The sequence below is a fragment of the Daldinia loculata genome (genome assembly GCF_022478755.1).
Source record: "Daldinia loculata strain CBS 113971 unplaced genomic scaffold F4817scaffold_58, whole genome shotgun sequence".
Lineage (NCBI taxonomy): Eukaryota > Fungi > Ascomycota > Sordariomycetes > Xylariales > Hypoxylaceae > Daldinia > Daldinia loculata.
In genome coordinates this window covers 98367-116402 of record NW_026054912.1, presented here as the reverse complement: position 1 = coordinate 116402, position 18036 = coordinate 98367, and the positions used below count along the sequence as shown (strand labels likewise).

At 48.5% G+C, this 18036-nt stretch overlaps 5 protein-coding genes across 5 annotated transcripts; 3 read left to right on the top strand and 2 right to left on the bottom strand.

Annotated features, from left to right (window-relative positions):
- Positions 1 to 4648: 4648 nt before the first annotated feature.
- Positions 4649 to 7630, top strand: F4817DRAFT_367974 (glutamine:fructose-6-phosphate amidotransferase; the record flags this gene model as incomplete). Its single annotated transcript, XM_049307193.1, has 5 exons — positions 4649 to 4653; positions 4869 to 4951; positions 5091 to 5322; positions 5386 to 6962; positions 7020 to 7630. 5 exons carry the CDS (start codon positions 4649 to 4651, stop codon positions 7238 to 7240), a joined length of 2118 nt encoding a protein of 705 aa, XP_049155646.1. The 3' UTR covers positions 7241 to 7630.
- A 442-nt stretch (positions 7631 to 8072) lies between these two features.
- F4817DRAFT_233371 (proteasome endopeptidase complex, beta subunit) lies at positions 8073 to 9358 on the bottom strand. The gene is made up of 3 exons (XM_049298947.1): positions 9083 to 9358; positions 8868 to 9015; positions 8073 to 8770 (listed from the first exon to the last, which is right to left on the bottom strand). Exons 1-3 carry the CDS (start codon positions 9110 to 9112, stop codon positions 8166 to 8168), a joined length of 783 nt encoding a protein of 260 aa, XP_049155645.1. The 5' UTR covers positions 9113 to 9358; the 3' UTR covers positions 8073 to 8165.
- Positions 9359 to 9472: 114 nt separating this feature from the next.
- F4817DRAFT_233273 (HCNGP-like protein-domain-containing protein) lies at positions 9473 to 10774 on the top strand. The gene is made up of 3 exons (XM_049298945.1): positions 9473 to 9718; positions 9796 to 9844; positions 9908 to 10774. The coding sequence occupies exons 1-3, from the start codon at positions 9647 to 9649 to the stop codon at positions 10573 to 10575; spliced, it is 789 nt and encodes a 262-aa protein (XP_049155644.1). The 5' UTR covers positions 9473 to 9646; the 3' UTR covers positions 10576 to 10774.
- On the bottom strand, positions 10496 to 12404 carry F4817DRAFT_348288 (uncharacterized protein). Its single transcript, XM_049304668.1, has one exon. The coding sequence runs from the start codon at positions 12327 to 12329 to the stop codon at positions 10983 to 10985; it is 1347 nt and encodes a 448-aa protein (XP_049155643.1). The 5' UTR covers positions 12330 to 12404; the 3' UTR covers positions 10496 to 10982.
- Positions 12405 to 15347: 2943 nt separating this feature from the next.
- Positions 15348 to 16912, top strand: F4817DRAFT_319322 (uncharacterized protein; the record flags this gene model as incomplete). The annotated part of the gene is made up of 3 exons (XM_049301048.1): positions 15348 to 15401; positions 15493 to 15620; positions 16624 to 16912. The coding sequence occupies 3 exons, from the start codon at positions 15348 to 15350 to the stop codon at positions 16910 to 16912; spliced, it is 471 nt and encodes a 156-aa protein (XP_049155642.1).
- Between the last annotated feature and the right edge of the window lie 1124 nt (positions 16913 to 18036).

Sequence of the window (18036 nt, the reverse complement as noted above, 5' to 3'; positions counted from 1 at the left end):
CCTGGTTCCCTTTTAGTGCTACTATACTCCACTAGAACAAGGTGTGTGGCTTTGCTCGGAACAGAGAACACCATATACTAATTCGTAGCCCGTCCTAGGGATTTCAGGACCCGGGTAGTTTAGTAGCTAGGGCTGATATATATATGAGAGTAAGATTATTTTCTAGGAAGAACTAAGCGAAGGTCTTCCAAAGATATTGCATCGTTCTTTTAGGTAAACCCTATGGGCTACATTCTGGAGGGGCCTTCCGCGAGGCATATATCTGAAGCGTTTGTTATCTTTGACCGCCAATCTTGATGCTGTATACTGACGCAATATTTCTCTAAACGTAGAGTTAAGTTGGAGTTACGATACCCTTTATCACCTATAAAGGTCCTCGGAGGTCAGCCCACGTTGTTCATAGATTGAGTATTGGAGGGTCAAGGCTTCAGATAAAGCGTTACAGAACTTCCAAGTTAAAGCGTAGTGCTTATTTCATAGGAGATCGTCCGGTGTAGGTATTTATTAGTATTTATTAGGGAAAATGACACCCAGTACCGAGAACCGGATACAGTATCATGCAGCGAGGATGAGCGTATAGTTAGAGTAAACAGGGGGTTATTTTCTAGGCGGTCATAGTTCTCTTGCTACTTTCCTGTCGACGTCTACGTTGGTCTTATTAGGATGGAAAAAGGTTAAGAGCCTCGTGGATATAGTTATTGGGAAAGCGTTAAGTAATCTAAAGACACGAGTGAGGGTGTTATACAATTAGCTTCACTGGAGTTTAAATGCTTTCTGGTCATATATCGAACTATACGCTAAGAAGTACAAGCACAGCGCCCTACGAGAGGAATTTGAGTTATAGAGGATAAGTGTATAGAGCTCTTAATTTTTTTGGAGTTTTTGAAATAAGCTGGATGTTTAACCTACACGGTGCTCCTTGAGGTAACCTTAGAAAGTGCGGTGAGTAGAGTTACATGGTAGTCCGCATGAAGCAATCAGCAAGTGGAGTTTCTGTAGCTTCGATAAGCCTCGTTTATGATGGTCTATCGTTAGAAATTTCTAGTAATCGGGTCTACTCGTCCTGGAATGATAGGTGTCTGTATGTGGCCGGGGTCGAACCTGAAGTAATACAGCTCCACATACGTCCGTCGTCGTCCCAAGTTTATCTCGGAAGAAACTTGGCATATACCTCCCATGCCAACTTCTTGTCTATATACTATGGACGGGATAGTGGGGGAAAGGTCTTAAAATTGCCTATAGGACTCTTGCAAGACCCCCCCAGTCGAAACCAGCCACAAGCGCCTATATTCCAAGGAGCTGATAGAATCAAGCTGCCTATTGGCTAGAATATACGCGCCTAGACAGATAGGATCATAGGGCTGAGAAGGTCCATGGACGAGAATGTGTATGTGTAGGGCTAACCGTTCCGTGGATTGGCCAGCTCAGCCTCGGACCCATGTGTTAGGGATGCATGCACGTCTATAATATGAGCCTCTTACCAACTTGGTCACTTGGCAGAGACTTTTCTAGTTTCAATAACCTTAATTTCGCGGCGTTGAAACTGAACACTTGGATTGACGTTGATAATCCGTATTGTTGATTAAAAGCCTCCATTCCTGGCTTCTTGCGGGGTCATGAAATATACGAGACATGGAGACGGGTTCTCCCTAGCGTAGAGAGCTACTGTATGGCTAGCTGTGATCGTATAAGGAATATGCTAGTCGTGTTTGCGAACTACATACGTAGGCTCACACTGGGCAAACTCCAAACTGGCAAGAGAGCGTGGGGGTTCGAGGTGTGAATATGGATGACTTCAGTATCCTATTCAGGCTACTACTGGAGTAATCACCCTCAAAGTCTCTAATCTGGGTTAGCTAATTATTACTAGCAGCACTAAGGGTAAATGAAGATATTAAATATGTTTTCTATCTGTCATGTATTCATCTTATTGGAGCAATGGTGCATGAATCGTATAGAGCACGCAAATAGTTTTGCGAATTGTAAAGTCACATTTACGACTAAACCACCCCTGATCACAAATACGCTGTATCACTTCGTGATAAATACTACTTATTAGATGACGTTGCGCATAGCGAGATCTCCAACCAACTAAATTAAACAAGATGCGATACTACCACGTGCCGTGTTGAGAGATGTGTCGTTCGGACTTCCACGAACTGTAGGCCTCCGGGATAAATACATCAAGCCCTTCTACCCTGTCAATCTGACATTAGAATGGTGGGTTGCCGGCAATGCTACATGACTGGTAACCGGCGGCCAGGTACGAACCTTGCAGGGATTCCTATTGGGTAGATCGTGTTTATGCGTTGATGCTATTCTTAGCTAACTTTACCAGGCGCGAGTCACTAACTAGGCGACGGCGCAAGTTATGGTGTGTGTTGGTAACAGGTAGAGCTGACTCGAATTACTATATTGGCGTCCTTAGTTTCATCACGAACAAAAAGTTGGGCAACTCGGTCATATGACGGGGGCAAACAAAGAAAAGGCCGGCGCAGTTGTAATATTACTACCGAGAATCTGTTGTCGGGCATCTTCACCGACAACTTGCGATTAGAATTGAGATGAGAAGAGTTGAACGAAATACGATATCCTGTAACACGATATCCTTGTATGGAGGTTGATGACAAAGGAATGCTGACACTGACTTGTCAGATACATAATAAATGCCTTATTTTTGAAAGGATCAATAACCAGACCAAAGATCTGGATGACTGACGTTGGGCGATTTCGTTCCACTAATAGGTATGTATTATCAAGGATGATGGCGACATGCTTTGCGGAATTGACCGGGCTTCGAGACGACTTTTACTCGAATTGTACGGGACTCATTCCGAACGCTGGAAAATGATAATAATGATTTGTTTATTTGCTGTGAAAGCCATATTGCAGATAAGGCAGGAGTATATACGACACGTCATTGCCATTGAGCGCCGTTGACCCCTTTTCGACATGTCGTCAGGAGGGGTCGTGTTCGGACGCTGGATTGTTTCTGATATCGGGACTTTCAACAAGCTAGCAGGGGAGCTTGGGGTGGAGGGTAACATAAGGTTCTGGCCGGCCTAGGCCAAGCCTCACCTATATGGCCCCAGCTCAGGTACAGCCCCAAAATAAGGGGCAGCGGCCAGGATGATGATCCGGAAAACGGCGAGCCCTGGCACCTTGGAAATCGATCTTCACTGAACACGAAGACACCAATGAATAGCATTGACGCTCCGTTGGGTGGTGGCGCAGGCATTGATAGCATCTGCTCGGTATTTAGTAAGATTTTCATAAGACAGCTGGTCGCAATATTATACGAAAAGAGAAAAAAAAGATGGAAGAGACAGTCATTGGCGACGTTGAGAATAGGTGCAACATAATTCTTTTTCGTTCTCCGAGTTATGAACCGGGAGTGGAGGCGAAGTTCAGATGGGCGGGGTGTAGTTCTTGTAATTCTTGTAACACAACAAAGTTATTTATTATCGTCGTATTAGCAAGCTGGCCGTTGCCCAGATGATGAAAGGCTCGGCACGCTGCATAGGTTTGTGACAATGATTGGCTGCGTTAAAAAGAGAGGATAGGTTAGCAACACAAAAACAAGAACATATGGCAAGGCGGTAGATTCTAAAACAAGGGCTGATAGCTGGATTCCGCCCTTTGCAACAGATAGAATGGTGGAGACTGGAAACGAGGGACATAGAGTCATGAGCCCACTGACCGTTAAGTAACTTAAGTAGGTAGCTTAGAGATAAGTAAAAACAGATCGAGTAAGTCGATGGGATTGGATTAGATCGAAATTGAAAGACAAAGACACGGTAGTCCAATAGACACGGGAGGATGAGAAAGAAGAGGTTTAACTTTTACAAATTGTAGCGTCTTTGTAGCGTCTTTGAGGTTAGGTTAGGTACATATATACATATGTATGTACCTATGTGCGTGGCATACATGTACATACTAGTTTACATGTACCTAGTAGGCGGTATTTAAGGCGGTAGGCACATACGATGCGGTATCATTGATACTTACCTCATGTACATACGTTGCAGCTGCATGATGGATGTTGTGGGTATTGTGGTGGGATGTAGGGTTGTAGAGGTACCTCACAAGTTACGCTAGTTAGTGAGAGCAAGCGAGAAGATACTTGGCCCGTACATCGCACGAGTAAGGTAAGGCATGGATTCGATCGTAGCAAGGTACATCACTCCCCCCCTCCACCTTACCCCCCTGGCAGCCCCTCTTACCTTCTCAAAGGTGCATCACCGCCCACTACTAGTGGGCCACTAGTAGCGGTACGTATTATGGTAGCTACGTCCTCGTACATGCTGCCTCACTTGGTAACAACCAAGTCTAAAAGCCTATGCCAGCACCAGTGTTCTTTCGTAGAAAAAGCCATACCGTAACAACCCTTTTTACCTTTAAAAGTCCCAGCTTGGTCCTCCCAAACCTCCCCCCCAAACAAGTTCTGGAAACTCTATCCTTTCTTCTTCCTAATTCTGCCCCCCCAAAGCTTTCACCAAGCTCACCGCTATTGCCTTTCGTTTTTATCGTTGATACCCCGGGAAACCCCTCTAGAGCTACCTAGGTAGGGAGAAGAGTGAATCCCGTAATTCAGGCCAGATAACCCACCAATATTCTGACTTTGCTGCAACAACAAGATACAGGCAACATGTGGTATGTGAACTCGATCGAAAATCCTTTATTTTGCTACGCTCTACGCTCGCAATAAACGGAACGGGGCTTTGTCCTGTCCGCGATTCTGGCGGTCAACCCAATCCATGGTTCGAACTATGCCGTCACGGTTACTTGGACTTTGGGATGAAGTTGTTGGGATAAGAGCAATTTTAGAGGATCGATCTGTTAGAGTCAATTCGGGGTGCTAATTCGAGTTTTTATAACAGTGGAATTTTTGGTTATATTAACTACCTGGTCGAGAAGGACCGGAAGTTTATCCTCGACACATTGGTGAACGGTGAGACACGATAACCTGCCGCATCCCGCTCTCCTCGATCCGCTGTACATGATGCCTGCATTTTGCAGCATAGACTTATACATATCAAACAATAATTAATGGACACCCAAAAGCTGACAACTGGCTTTTTATTAAATAGGTCTCTCTCGTCTAGAGTATCGTGGATATGACTCGGCTGGTATAGCTGTCGACGGCGACAAGAAGAACGAGGTGCTCGCTTTCAAGGAGGTCGGCAAGGTTGCTAAGCTCAAGCAGCTCATCGAGGAGTCCAAACCAGACCTCACCAAGGTTTTCGACTCCCATGCCGGTATCGCCCATACTCGATGGGCTACTCACGGTCCTCCCTCTCGGCTGAACTGCCATCCCCACCGGTAAATTCCTTTACATAGCAGAGCTTACGAGTCCCCTTGCTAATCCGACTGTCACGTATCCAGATCCGACCCCACATGGGAATTTTCAGTTGTCCACAATGGCATCATCACTAATTACAAGGAATTGAAGACCCTCCTTTCCGCAAAGGGCTTTAAGTTCGAGACCGAGACCGACACGGAGTGCATTGCGAAGCTCACAAAGTACCTATACGACCAACATCCCCACATTGACTTTGTCGACCTTGCTAAGGCCGTCATCACCGAGCTCGAGGGCGCCTACGGTTTACTGATCAAGTCGGTCCACTACCCCCACGAGGTTATTGCTGCTCGCAAGGGTTCGCCCCTTGTCATTGGTGTGAAGACCCAAAAGCGCATGAAGGTCGACTTCGTCGATGTAGAATATTCTGAGGAAAATGGCGCCTTGCCCGCCGAGGCTGCCTCGCAGAACGTTGCCTTGAAGAAGCAGAGTGATAACTTCCTGGCTCCGAGCTCCCTACTTGGCGCCCCCGACAAATCTCTACTCCACCGTTCGCAGTCTCGAGCTTTCATGACTGATGATGGCTTGCCCATGCCCGCCGAGTTCTTCCTCTCATCTGACCCTTCGGCTATTGTTGAGCACACCAAGAAGGTCATGTACCTAGAGGATGACGACATTGCCCACATTCACGAGGGCTCGCTGAATATCCACCGCCTCAAGAAGGCTGATGGCAGCTCGAATGTTCGTAGCATCCAGACTCTGGAGCTTGAGCTCCAGGAGATCATGAAAGGCAAGTTCGACCACTTCATGCAAAAGGAAATCTTCGAACAGCCCGAGTCCGTCGTCAACACTATGAGAGGTCGTCTCGACATCGAACACAAGAGCGTCACCCTTGGTGGTCTAAGATCATACATCGCGACTATCCGCCGATGCCGACGTATCATCTTCATTGCTTGCGGGACAAGTTACCACTCTTGCATGGCTGTCCGAGGTATCTTTGAAGAGCTTGCCGAGATCCCGATTGCCGTAGAATTGGCTTCCGACTTCCTCGATAGAGAGGCACCCGTTTTCCGTGACGACACATGCGTGTTCGTGTCGCAGTCAGGTGAGACAGCCGATTCTTTGATGGCCCTCCGATACTGTCTAGAGCGTGGCGCTCTCACTGTTGGTATTGTCAACGTAGTTGGCTCTTCTATTTCCCTCCTGACACACTGCGGTGTTCACGTCAACGCTGGTCCTGAGATCGGTGTAGCCTCCACCAAGGCCTACACATCGCAATTCGTTGCCATGGTCATGTTTGCCCTATCTCTTAGTGAAGACCGAGCATCCAAGCAGAAGAGGCGCGAGGAGATCATCGAGGGTCTCTCCAATATCTCTACACAGATCAAGGAGATTTTGAAGTTAGACCAGTCTATCAAGGAGCTCTGCTCCAAGACTTTCAAGAACCAGAAATCCCTACTTCTGCTGGGACGAGGCAGCCAGTACTCGACCGCTCTCGAGGGTGCTCTGAAGATCAAGGAAATTTCTTATCTTCATTGCGAAGCCGTCATGTCTGGTGAGCTGAAGCACGGTGTGCTGGCTCTGGTTGACGAGAACCTCCCTATTATCATGATTTTGACCCGTGATGACTTATTTAAGAAGTCGCTAAATGCTTACCAACAAGGTACGTGGAATTTCCATCTTTATAGCCTAATCTGAGCCAATCCTAACAAGTGTATAGTCATTGCCCGTGGCGGACAGCCTATCGTTATCTGCAACCCTGGCGACGAGGAATTCCAAGCGAGTCCCGCGCAGAAGATTGAGGTTCCTAAGACTGTCGACTGCTTGCAGGGTATCCTCAACGTCATTCCGCTCCAGCTTATCGCTTACTGGCTGGCCGTTATGGAAGGCCTTAACGTCGATTTCCCACGAAATCTGGCTAAGTCGGTCACCGTTGAATAATCTTGAGCGTCTGTCTGTACGATTAGACTGATTACCGGCGGTTTATGAGGCAATGCGGGAGTTTACTACAAAACGATATCATGGTGGGCAGTCGGATTCGGGGCCCTCGAGAGCGCCCTTCGTCTTATATACATGGTAGCGGGATTGTGATTTGGTAAAGGGGGGGTCGGAAGAGAAGATAGTTGCTATCTTCCGTATTCCCCGATGATGCATATTGCCCCCCACGCCTACTCTTGACGTGTGACAATGTACTGCAGAGGAGGTAGATAGGCGATTAGCCATGTATATCGTCTAGGTCGGCCTAGACGAAAATAAAGAAAAATCGATAATGATACGGCGATGCTACTGGCTCGATTCTTGAGATGCAATCTGGCTATTCGTTTGATGTTAATCCCCGTATCGTGATAAGACCTATGAGGCACGATGTAGCTACGATGTACGAACTAACGGTTGGCATGATGCGGGATGCATTTGCACCCACACTTTCTAATAATTAGTGATGGAGATGTTAATAGGTATAAACCCCGGGCCGCACCATGACTTCTGGATTTATAGTAAAATAGCAAGGAATTACTTGTCAACGCAATACCGAGGTTCATGTGTCTTGGCTCTAATGATACAGGATCTTCTTGCTACCCTGTTATTCCCTTTCTTCTCTAATCGATCGGAAGGCATTGCAACCCTGGAGCAACCAAGTATATCTCCTTCATTGTTCTCTCATTTAGATAGATATAGATGATATCGTATCTCGCCTGGCTACTAATGCCGACGAGAGCGATGATCTTATGCTCTTATAACCAACCCCCTGGGCCTTTCGTCTGCGTTGCGGCAATTCTAGCTGGCGGCACCCTTAGTAACTAGCATATGTAGACGTAGACGTAGACTTCGAGGAGTAGGTGGCGAGTAGATAGGTAAGATCCACCGGTTATACGGTCTGGGTGCCGTAGCCCTTGATGCGGTCGGCGAAGGCCCAGCTCTGGTTCTCGAGCTTCTCGCCCTCGGTGAGCTCGATGCCGTCTTTGGTCACGACGGCGAGGGAGTACGTGTCGTGGGAGCGGGCGTCGCGGTAGAATAGCACCTTCATGCACTCCCGGATGACCTCGACGGCCTGCTCGCGCGTCACGTTGGCGACGGATTCCTCGTCCGGCACGTATCGTCGCATGATGGGCTGGGCGAGCATGCTGCCGAAGCCGGTGGCTAGCGAGGGCGACGAGAAGGTGGTGCCGAGGAGGTCGGCGGCGGCTAGGAAGGGCTTGCCTTCCTCGTCGAGACCGGCGACGAGTAGGTGGTTCCACAGCGGGTCGAACTTGGAGCGCCGGTGGTAGAGCAGCTTCGATAGGTACTTGTGCAAGCTGCGGGCGTTGAGCGTGTGTGCTGTCTGCTGGTACGCCTCGTCGATGCCGAGCTCCGTTAGGTGCCGGTCTAGATACTGCATGTCGGAGACGTCGCCGCCGAAGCCGATGATAGAGGTGTCGGCGAAGGTGCGGATGCGCTTTACGTCGGTGAAGCGGGCTAGGGAGCCGTAGGAGGCTGGGGGTATGTTAGTAGTGTTGGGTGTTTGGATCGGTGGTGGTGGGGGGAGTGCTAGATAGATAGGTAGATAGGTGGGAGGAGGATGTGTGCGTACCCAAGTTATCTGCTGCCATGACTACACCGTCCTTGAACTTCATCGCCACTACCGATGTTCCCGTTACGACGGGGGACTGGGTGTGCTGGTTGGGACCGTTGGTCTGCATGTATGAGGCATCGTAGGCGCCGTAGACGTCGTCTCTGGGCTGTGTAGAGTCGGATTTGTTAGTCAACTCTTGTTCTCGACTCTGGACACACCAGCCAGCTACTTACACGGCCCCAAGCTTGCGGTCGATGATCCATATTGGATTGAGTTGGGCAACGGGATCAGGTTCGGGTGTCGAGACTGAAATGGCCCTCAAAGTTACGTTGGTAGTGTGGCGGCAAAAAGAGGACCTAGTTGTCGCTTGTGAAATATGAAGTTGTAAGGCTGATATTGATGGGATGCAGCGAAGCTCCAGTATCTTTTGGACGTTGAACCTCTGGAGCTTGGAGCTGCGCGTCAGTTCTGCCTTCCGGACTAGGCTGTTGAGGTACGTACCTACCTATTTTACTCTGGATGTACCTAATGGAGGTCATCAGCTGTTTGACGGCTGTCGGTGTTGTCTAATCTGTATATACTGTATCGAGACCCACTTCGAATTTAGGATACGTAGGTACCGACGTTAACTTGCGACGAACTTGCGATGAGAAACTCACTGCATTTGTGACATTCTTCCAGTTCGTTCTTAGATGATTGTCTAGTAATTTACCCTAAACTTCATATCAAAGTAGTATCCCCGACTTAAAATTTCAATCAAATCACTACCTAGTCAGATCAGGCCCTTTAGCTCTAAAATGGCAGGCCTTGTGAGCTACGAAAGTAGCGACGATGAAGAAGTCGTGCAGCAGCAGCAGCCAGATCCAAAGGTATGAATGAAAACATGAGATGATAATATACAATTGCACCGGTAGGCATTGGACAGCACTGATTATGCCGAGGCCAGCCGCTGAAACAAACTCAAGATACTATTATCAGTCTGGATAAGAAGCCAGGTAAGTGTCTTGTACTATCTATCTTACATCGAGTCCTTCATCCCTTCTCTAACAAGTGAACAGACGTCCCCGCAGAACCCAGCGCTGCCTCACAAAAACCAGATGAGCAAGCAGCAGCCATCATCGGGCCACAGATCGGCCCAGCAGCAGCCGCAGGTCCCAGCTTCCCCCCGCTGGAAGAAGCACCCCTAGAAGACGACGAGGACAGCAGCCCCGGCCTACCCCCAGGCTCGCCGTACACAGCAACCCGCGCGCTCCTGCGGGACCTAACGCTGCCCCCCATTCCAAACACAGCCATCCCGCCATCGCCCCCGGGCTCACCGCCCCCCGGCACAAGCGCCAAGTTCGAGCGGTTCCTCGAGCTCAAGCGGCAGGGCGTGCACTTCAACTCGCGCGTCGCCCAGAACCCGTCCCTGCGCAACCCCGCGCTCACCGACAAGCTGCTGTCGTTCGTCGACCTCGGCGCCCCGCCCGACCAGTACCGGACTACCCTGCCCGCGGATATCTGGGACCCGGCTGCGTTCCCGCGCTGGGCGTACCGCGAGCAGCTTAAGCAGAGCCAGAGCGAGGTCGAGAAGGCTAGGGCTAGGACGAAGGGCGCGCCGGTGGATTTCGTGGTGGCGGCGGCGGCGGCGGCGGCGGCGGGGGATGGGCAGAGTGCTTCGCTGGGAGGGGGTGCGTCGAAGGCGAGTACGAGTACGGGGAAGCGGAAGACGAGGTTTGATGCGTAGGATGGATGTTTTGGATTTTTACGCTGGCACAGTTGTCTATCTTGAAGGGAGGATAGTAGATATGTGTGAGTGAGTCTTCAAGATAGTTCGTATTATCTATCTATAAGCTTCACGCTCTAACTATTCTTAGGTAGTTGGCTAATTTCAGATACCCATTTCCTCATTCATTTGTGTGGTTCGTGTTTATACGTATATTTGGTATAGTAGCGACATATGAAAATTCTCATATGGGACCTGTAGTCCCAAAGACTAGACTACCTAGGTAGGATATCGTTCCGCGATATGTATACAATGAGTGTGGTTCCTAGGTACGTCAAAAAGCATCCTTATTCCATTTACTTCAATTTAGCCCTTCCAAGCAAAACGTGCGTCCTTCGTAATTCATCATGTATGTATCAGCAACGTGCTCAGAATCTTCCATGAGCATGGTCGCACTCCTCCAAGAATCGGTAGATACCTTCGAGGCCCTCAAAGTCTTCCGAACAGTGCTCACCCGAACTAATCGGTGGCGACATACTCTCGTAGCCTTCTAGGTCGTCGGGTAGGGACGTCCATGGGTTGTCTTCCATCTCGCTGAAGCCCTCTTCGAAGAGCTCCTCTTCTGCGGGGAAGAAGCTACCTTGAGACCTTAACGAGCGGCCGGGCGAAGTGAGTGTTCTTGCGTCATTGCTATTGGCACCGGGGGCAAAAGGGAACTTTAGTGCCATCGAGACACCTGTTTCAGCTGCGAAGTCTGGGTCTTCCCTTACGACGCCCCTTGTCAGCCCGAGGTCATCGCACAAGGACTCTACGGTCTCAGCGTCAACACCGGGGAAGCGGACCCGCAGTGTATGGCCTTTCTCGAGCTGTATTGGAAGGTCTCCTAGCGAGGAGAGTTTCTTAATATCCGCTAAGGTCGCGGTAAGGTCCTTCAGAGCGCGGGCGAAGTCGACCGACAGAACGTCAAGGAAGCCGTCGGTGTTGAGGGTTGTGGCGTCGAGGGCGGGGAACTTGAAGCCGGCGGAGGGGTAGGGGAACGCAGCAGCGAGGGGGCTGAGAGAAGTGACGGTAGGGCTTAGGTGGAAATCGATGAAAGAGCCTGGAATGTTGCGTCTTGCAGCCGCCAGCTTGCGGGTAGTCTCGTCTTGAAGAGTTGAGACCGTGCGATACTTCCTCTCGCCGCGGGGGGTAAGCCCGTCAAACTGTGCCTTCTGGCCGGAGATCCAGAATGCTCTGACCGCAGCCGAAACGTTCTGGACGACCTGGGCCTGAGCCGCGGGTGCGTGGGAGAAGTAGCGAGCTCCGCCCACACGTCCGGACCCGAGACCGTATCCGCCAGCGGTACGAGGGAGGGCACCTCCGGTGAGGTTCGGTCGCAGGGTGCTAGCGAAGGGGGCACGGCCCGTGATCTGAGCAACAGCGCGGCCGGTCTGCGTGTTGAGGAACTTGGACCGGTCGACCCGGGGCGCGGCGTCAAGCCGGCCAGTGCTCATGAAGCGGCGGATCGCAGCGTTGATGTTCTTATACGTAGTCGTGGTGGTCGAGTGCCATCGTCGGGATTTCTGCTGGCGTAAAAACGCGGAGGGATGGATAGGGTGGCGCGGGTTGGGTGCGTTGCGTACGAGGACGGGTTGGAGGGCGGCGTTGTTGGGCGGGCGAGCCGCTGCTGCGAGCTTGGCCCGGATCATCTTGCTCGCCTTGAGGGCGGCAGTACGGACGACCCGCAGCGCGGTGGGCGCCCATATGCCGCCTCCACCGAGAGGGGCGAGCATCATGTTTTCCACTTGGAGTTCGTCGTTATGCGGCGAACTGACGAAGTGAGGAAAAGAGGTTGGTCTGGAGAGGGAAGGGGAAGAAGGTAGAAGGAGGGCGGGCGGTGACGATGCTACCTACCTATCTACACCCGATAAGGACCCTTAGATAAGCATATGTGGCGTAGCACAAGTTGCCACAAACTAGTCAGGTACCTAAGTCTCGATTTGGAAGTCGGGTCCAGAGTTCCCCACCCAAGCAATTTTTATTTTTATTTTCTTCCTTGCGTCCTCAATAAATCTTTTTCCTTCCTTCCTAACAACTTTTCATCTTTGCACATTTGCTCAAGTTTTTGAGTTTCTATGACTTGGATGGAACGCGAGTCATGGATCTCAGTTCCTCATTCTTAGCAGCTATTTAATTATGCTGTGTTATTATCAGGTTAGTTGCGCTCTACTACGTCTTCCCGATGCTCTTTGCTATGACGAAGGAAAAATTGAACAATCCAAATCTTACAACACAATGGGGATTAAGTCTCTAGAATTACACTGAGCAAATACCATCGGGATGCATTTGCAGTACGACCATGGCGATCAATCGAATGCTAATTCGACCCAGATAGGTTCCTGTTGATCAGCTGGGTGACTCCCTCTACGATTTTCCAATTCATCAATAAAAGGTACGTTCTTTTTCTTACCAAGTCAAGATATTTCCATACTGTTTCCACCGAGGGGTGATGAAGAAATCAACAAACCTAGGGAATTCCTCATTCCGAATACATTATGTAGATTTTGTTTAGTTTCAGCCTTGTCTGACCTCATAACCTATTCCGCTCGTTATTAGATGACATGTTTGCGTACAATGCTAACTCGTCTGCTCAAATAGGTACGACTTATTCTACTACAAACCCATCCTATTCACATGAGGATATCTTGAACGAACGGGCGGACATAAATGAACCCTCGTCCCTTCTCTCGTTCAAAGCGAGGACGTACAATCCTTGTGAGAGGAGGATCGCGGGGGATTCTTGTTGAGAATTCGTCAGCTGATTGTGTCTTGTCGACTCGAGCGTATTATCGTTAGAGGTTTTGGGGCGTAGCTAACTTGTCTCGATAGGTATTGCCATCTCTGTCTCTTAGTTATTATCCTCGTAAAATGATGATCATTATTCACACTGTTTGATCCTGTCCAATGGGCTTGGAAATGAACATTACAAAAAATTCTGATTTAATGAGGTATGCGCCCATCCCGATATTGGCAATTATAACCAAAGCTAACATAAGTAGACTGATAACTTTTACTTATTTACACTTCGCTCGTTGTACGTCTTAGTTGATGTCGCTAACTCGATGGTCGCGATAGGTAACTTGAGCTTTACGGATTTTGAAGACGTACTATCTCTTGAAGGTTAGTGGCTTCTCTCTACTTTATACTTAAATGTAAGCCTCGCGGATGACAACCTTCTGCATAATGTCGGAGTTCTTCATGACGAAACTTTTCCGTTCTATCACCTTGGAGAACTGAAGAGGCTACAAGCATGCTCTTGATTGCATATATTATATGTTAACATAGCTAACCTTTCTTAGACTTCGTTATTGTTCTGGACCAGAATTGTGTGAGCTTCTACTTCGGAGCATTAAGCTATTGGATCAAGTAGCTACGTGTGCAGTGGTTCTGCTGACGCGTTTGAGTCTGGGACAGGAGAGGTGGTTTATAATCCTTCTAGGTTATACATATATAATAATATAATGACACTAAACAAGTGTTATGAAGCACCTCATGTTACACCTACAATAACTGTGTATGTGGTGTGCGTACTATCGGGATGTTAGTCTGTCAGTCTGTCGGCTTGGATTTTCTGGGGAAAGTGGGTCGTATTACCAATTGCCGCGTCGACTGGGGTCTAGACCCTTGTTGCATCATGGATCTACACTACCTCTTCGGACCTCCTACAGTTATGAGCCGTACGTTCTTTCTCTTGTAAAACACACGTATCAGCGTATGTCCCGCTACTACCGTTCCAGATGGACTGAGATGCTTAGTTCGTGTCAGGCTTTATTAATATTTTCGTATCATTTCCCGTACGATATCTCCGCAGACTTTAGATTTGGTCACATTGTTCGATTCGACGAGTCAACCCCACTAGCTCATGTAGCTCTTGCATCGCCAACGGGACTTAGATATCTGCATAATATGTGTCTAGTCTCCTCAGACAATAAAGTAAGTGGTGTTATCCTCAAGCCACCGATTTAGGTAGCGGGGAGTGACAATCGAAATGCTCTGATTCGATCTTACTGATATGAGCTTCCGAGATCTCCTTGTTCTTATTGCTTTGCGGGGTAATAGAATGCCGTTTTGTACATCGCTCCTCTATCAGGCAAGGATGGAGCTATACCTCGTCTATGACGTTGGTCTGTCTGAACGGACATGTATAAGTACATGTTGCCTCATAATCCAAATACTGCTGCTTCCACTTTGTTACTCGTCATATTCATGTACTGTACCTCTTCGGATAACGCAGAAGACTACCTACACTAACTTAAGGTCGTACGATCTGGGCTGCGAGGAAGTGGACTAACGGTAGGATAGTCTGATAGTCAGTCAACCCGATGCCCTAGCTCATTGGTGAAGTCATCACCGGGACTCTATCCCCGAGCGCTGGGTGGCTCCCCTCGCTGATCAATCAACCTAGCCTAGACAATGGAAGGGGTGCGGTAGCTTAGTGTATGTACTTGCATCTATCATCTTGCGTAGTAGTGTCGATACTCATCCCCGTTGGTGTCTATCGTCGTTTGATTATGAAGGTCGCGTGGTCTGTTCGGTACACTGTGAGCATACATACATACATACATAAAAGGGATCAATCCCTCCCTCTCCCACCTTCATCTCCGTTTCCCTGCTATATTCATCCCACTCATCACTTAGATATCCCACACTTCCCCTACGCGGATATTACTTTGTGAAACCATATCATATCAAATATCAAGTTGATCGACATCAGCAACTACACTTCGTCTTCCACCATCCCTAAAATCATCAACATGGACAGCGACAAGGCAAACAACCCTACACCGGCAGGTCCCTCTCGACGACGAGTACGTTCTATATCCTCCTTTTCAGTCCATGTTACTATTGAACAGCCGCCTTTATCAGCTGTACTCCCTTACTAACACGCACCACCTCTAGGGCTCTGGACCAACCTTCGAAGGCCTCATGAACCAAAAGCGAGCCAGTGATCCTAATACCCTTGCTCGCCGTGCTAGTCTACATGACCAGAAGCCCCAGGCAGGCTTCTTCGGACAGATGTGGTACAAGTGAGTTCCCTCATATCCCTTCTTCTTCTTCTTCTTCTTCTTCTTCTACATGTAAGAGAGGTAACTTGGACTGACCACAACCGAACTATAGCTTCACACGCGGCCCGCAAAGCCCTACGAAATAAATTCGCATACCATGAATACCTACCTAATTACGAAAGCACACGGATTAAATGACTGCCAGAGTTGTATTGATGGGGAAGTTAAACCCCCAAAAGAGCTGTACCACACGCACGCACGCACGCACATTTGGCGAAATAGGGGAGAACAGAGGTTCCAGATACCAATTGCTAGTAGAGTGCTCATTAGCCAAACTGCAGGATATGAAGATAGCCGCTTGCAATGTTGAGACGGATGGGAAACGAGATAACCGGCGTCCGCTTGGCGATGTATTGTTGTTAGGGATACGCACTTAGCAATATCACAAACAGAAGTTTACAAGTACTTAACTGGGCCTCGTCTTCTATGTTATTTAATGTCGGTGATATAATAATACTGACTGATGTTTCCATTACATCTATTGGTTATTTATTAAACGCTTAATCGACTATATCCGTCATGAAGCACCTCATTGCCATGTAGTCTTAGTAAAGCCACGTCGTACCACATAGACCCAATCAATCTGTCGTGCCTGTCAAGAAGTTAATAGTAGACATCTCATGTTAGTTTAGATTGTTATTATCCATGCTATGATATATAAATCTCACTTTAGGTACCTAGAACTGCAATAAAAAAAAATAGTAACTAGACCGACTACATCACCAATTCGAACACATCACAGAAAGTTATCTCGCCAAAAAACAAGTGGAAGCAATGTCTGGCTTGAATCCAAGCTATCTAGCACTATCCTCCGCAAGAGAATCCAACGGCATCCCACTTAGACAGAAACCCCCCACCAGTTGCTCCCTATTGTCAATTTTCTTAGTTTTTTTTTATGTCTTTCCTTCTTTTCCTTTTAAATAAGAGAAATGTTTATCCTAAATGTAAATATAAATTTTATAAGGAACCTGCCACGTTCCCAACCGCGAGATGATCAAGCCGGTTGTTTTGTATCGCCCGGATCAGACGCGTTTCCAATCGAGCCGGGGGCCTTTGAGACAGTGCGGGCGAACCCGCGAAACCTGTCCGCAGAGAGACGCGACCAGCCCAGCCCCAAGTCAGACAACACCTACAGAAACGCTGCGGCGTTGTGGACCTTTTGCCTTCCTACCAAAACTAGCTCCCACGTCTCCGGGTGGCTTCGCACCGGTTCCGGGGACGACCCGGAGTTGGTGCGAAATAGGCAGCGTTAACGACGTGGGAAGGGTTCTCCTCGGCCTAGTCCGAGACGCTGGCTCCGGAGCAAAGTAGCTTCTGCCGAGGTTCGCTAGAGAGATTGATGACTATGTAGTCTTGACGGATCATCTCTTGCGTTCCGGCATATTGCCCTTACTATCGCGCTTATCTCCTTCAGAAAGAACCCAAGTATATGGAGGTACAGACAGCCGTTACCTCAGGCTCAGGGCGACGCAGAATTATATTTCTCGTCTCAACACCATCATGAGCCGTAAGGGGCCGTCCCGTGATGCCGGCGTAGTATGCCGAGGCACCTCGGTTGTATAGATCAGCTCGATTGCTAAAAACTTCGAACAAAAAAAGGGTATTCAGGCTTCCCCTACGGAAGATCCCCAATAAAGAGAAAACCCCAATCCCAGAGTCAGCACTTCGCTGGCTAGCCGGGCCGTGAAATCGACCGGTACAGGCATACCAGGTCGTATCCATAACCGCCATTTAGCGCAAGCAAAATTTTTGGAGCGCTTGGCGTGTAAGACCAGCATCATCTCATGATCGAGATGCTGTAATTTAATGCAGCAAATGATGCCCTTTATAGCAGCAATAGCCACTATGTCGATGAATTACGAACATTTTTTTGTCCGTGTCTTTATTAGTGTATCGGTAGCCCTGGAATATGTATATGAAACAGCAAGCAATAGCCTCGGTGTTTTGCATTACAGGTTCAGGATCGGCTATGATGCCACCCAATAATTCATGGAGCAAGGAGTAATCCTTCGAACGCCACAAAAATAAACTCTGGAGAAATGAAATCCAGAGGAAGTCGTCCAGGTAATGATACCCGGAGCGAAGAGGGCCGTTTATCGTCATGCCCAGGACGATAACTGTAGAGATTACCGTGTAGATCTGCAGTGTATTAGTATGTATTAATGCTATTGGCTTCCTTGGAAAACTTACATAACATTGGCGCTTGAATTGCCCCTGGATCCTTGTGAACACCTGAAATGCTAGATCGTACAAGTAATAAATTTGCCGTACCGTATCTATCCGCGTGAAGAGTCGTCGCTTTTACTAGATATTACCTCATCGTTATCGTCGTACATGCCGAATTGGAACTTAGTCGAACGTAGAACTCTAGATCGTA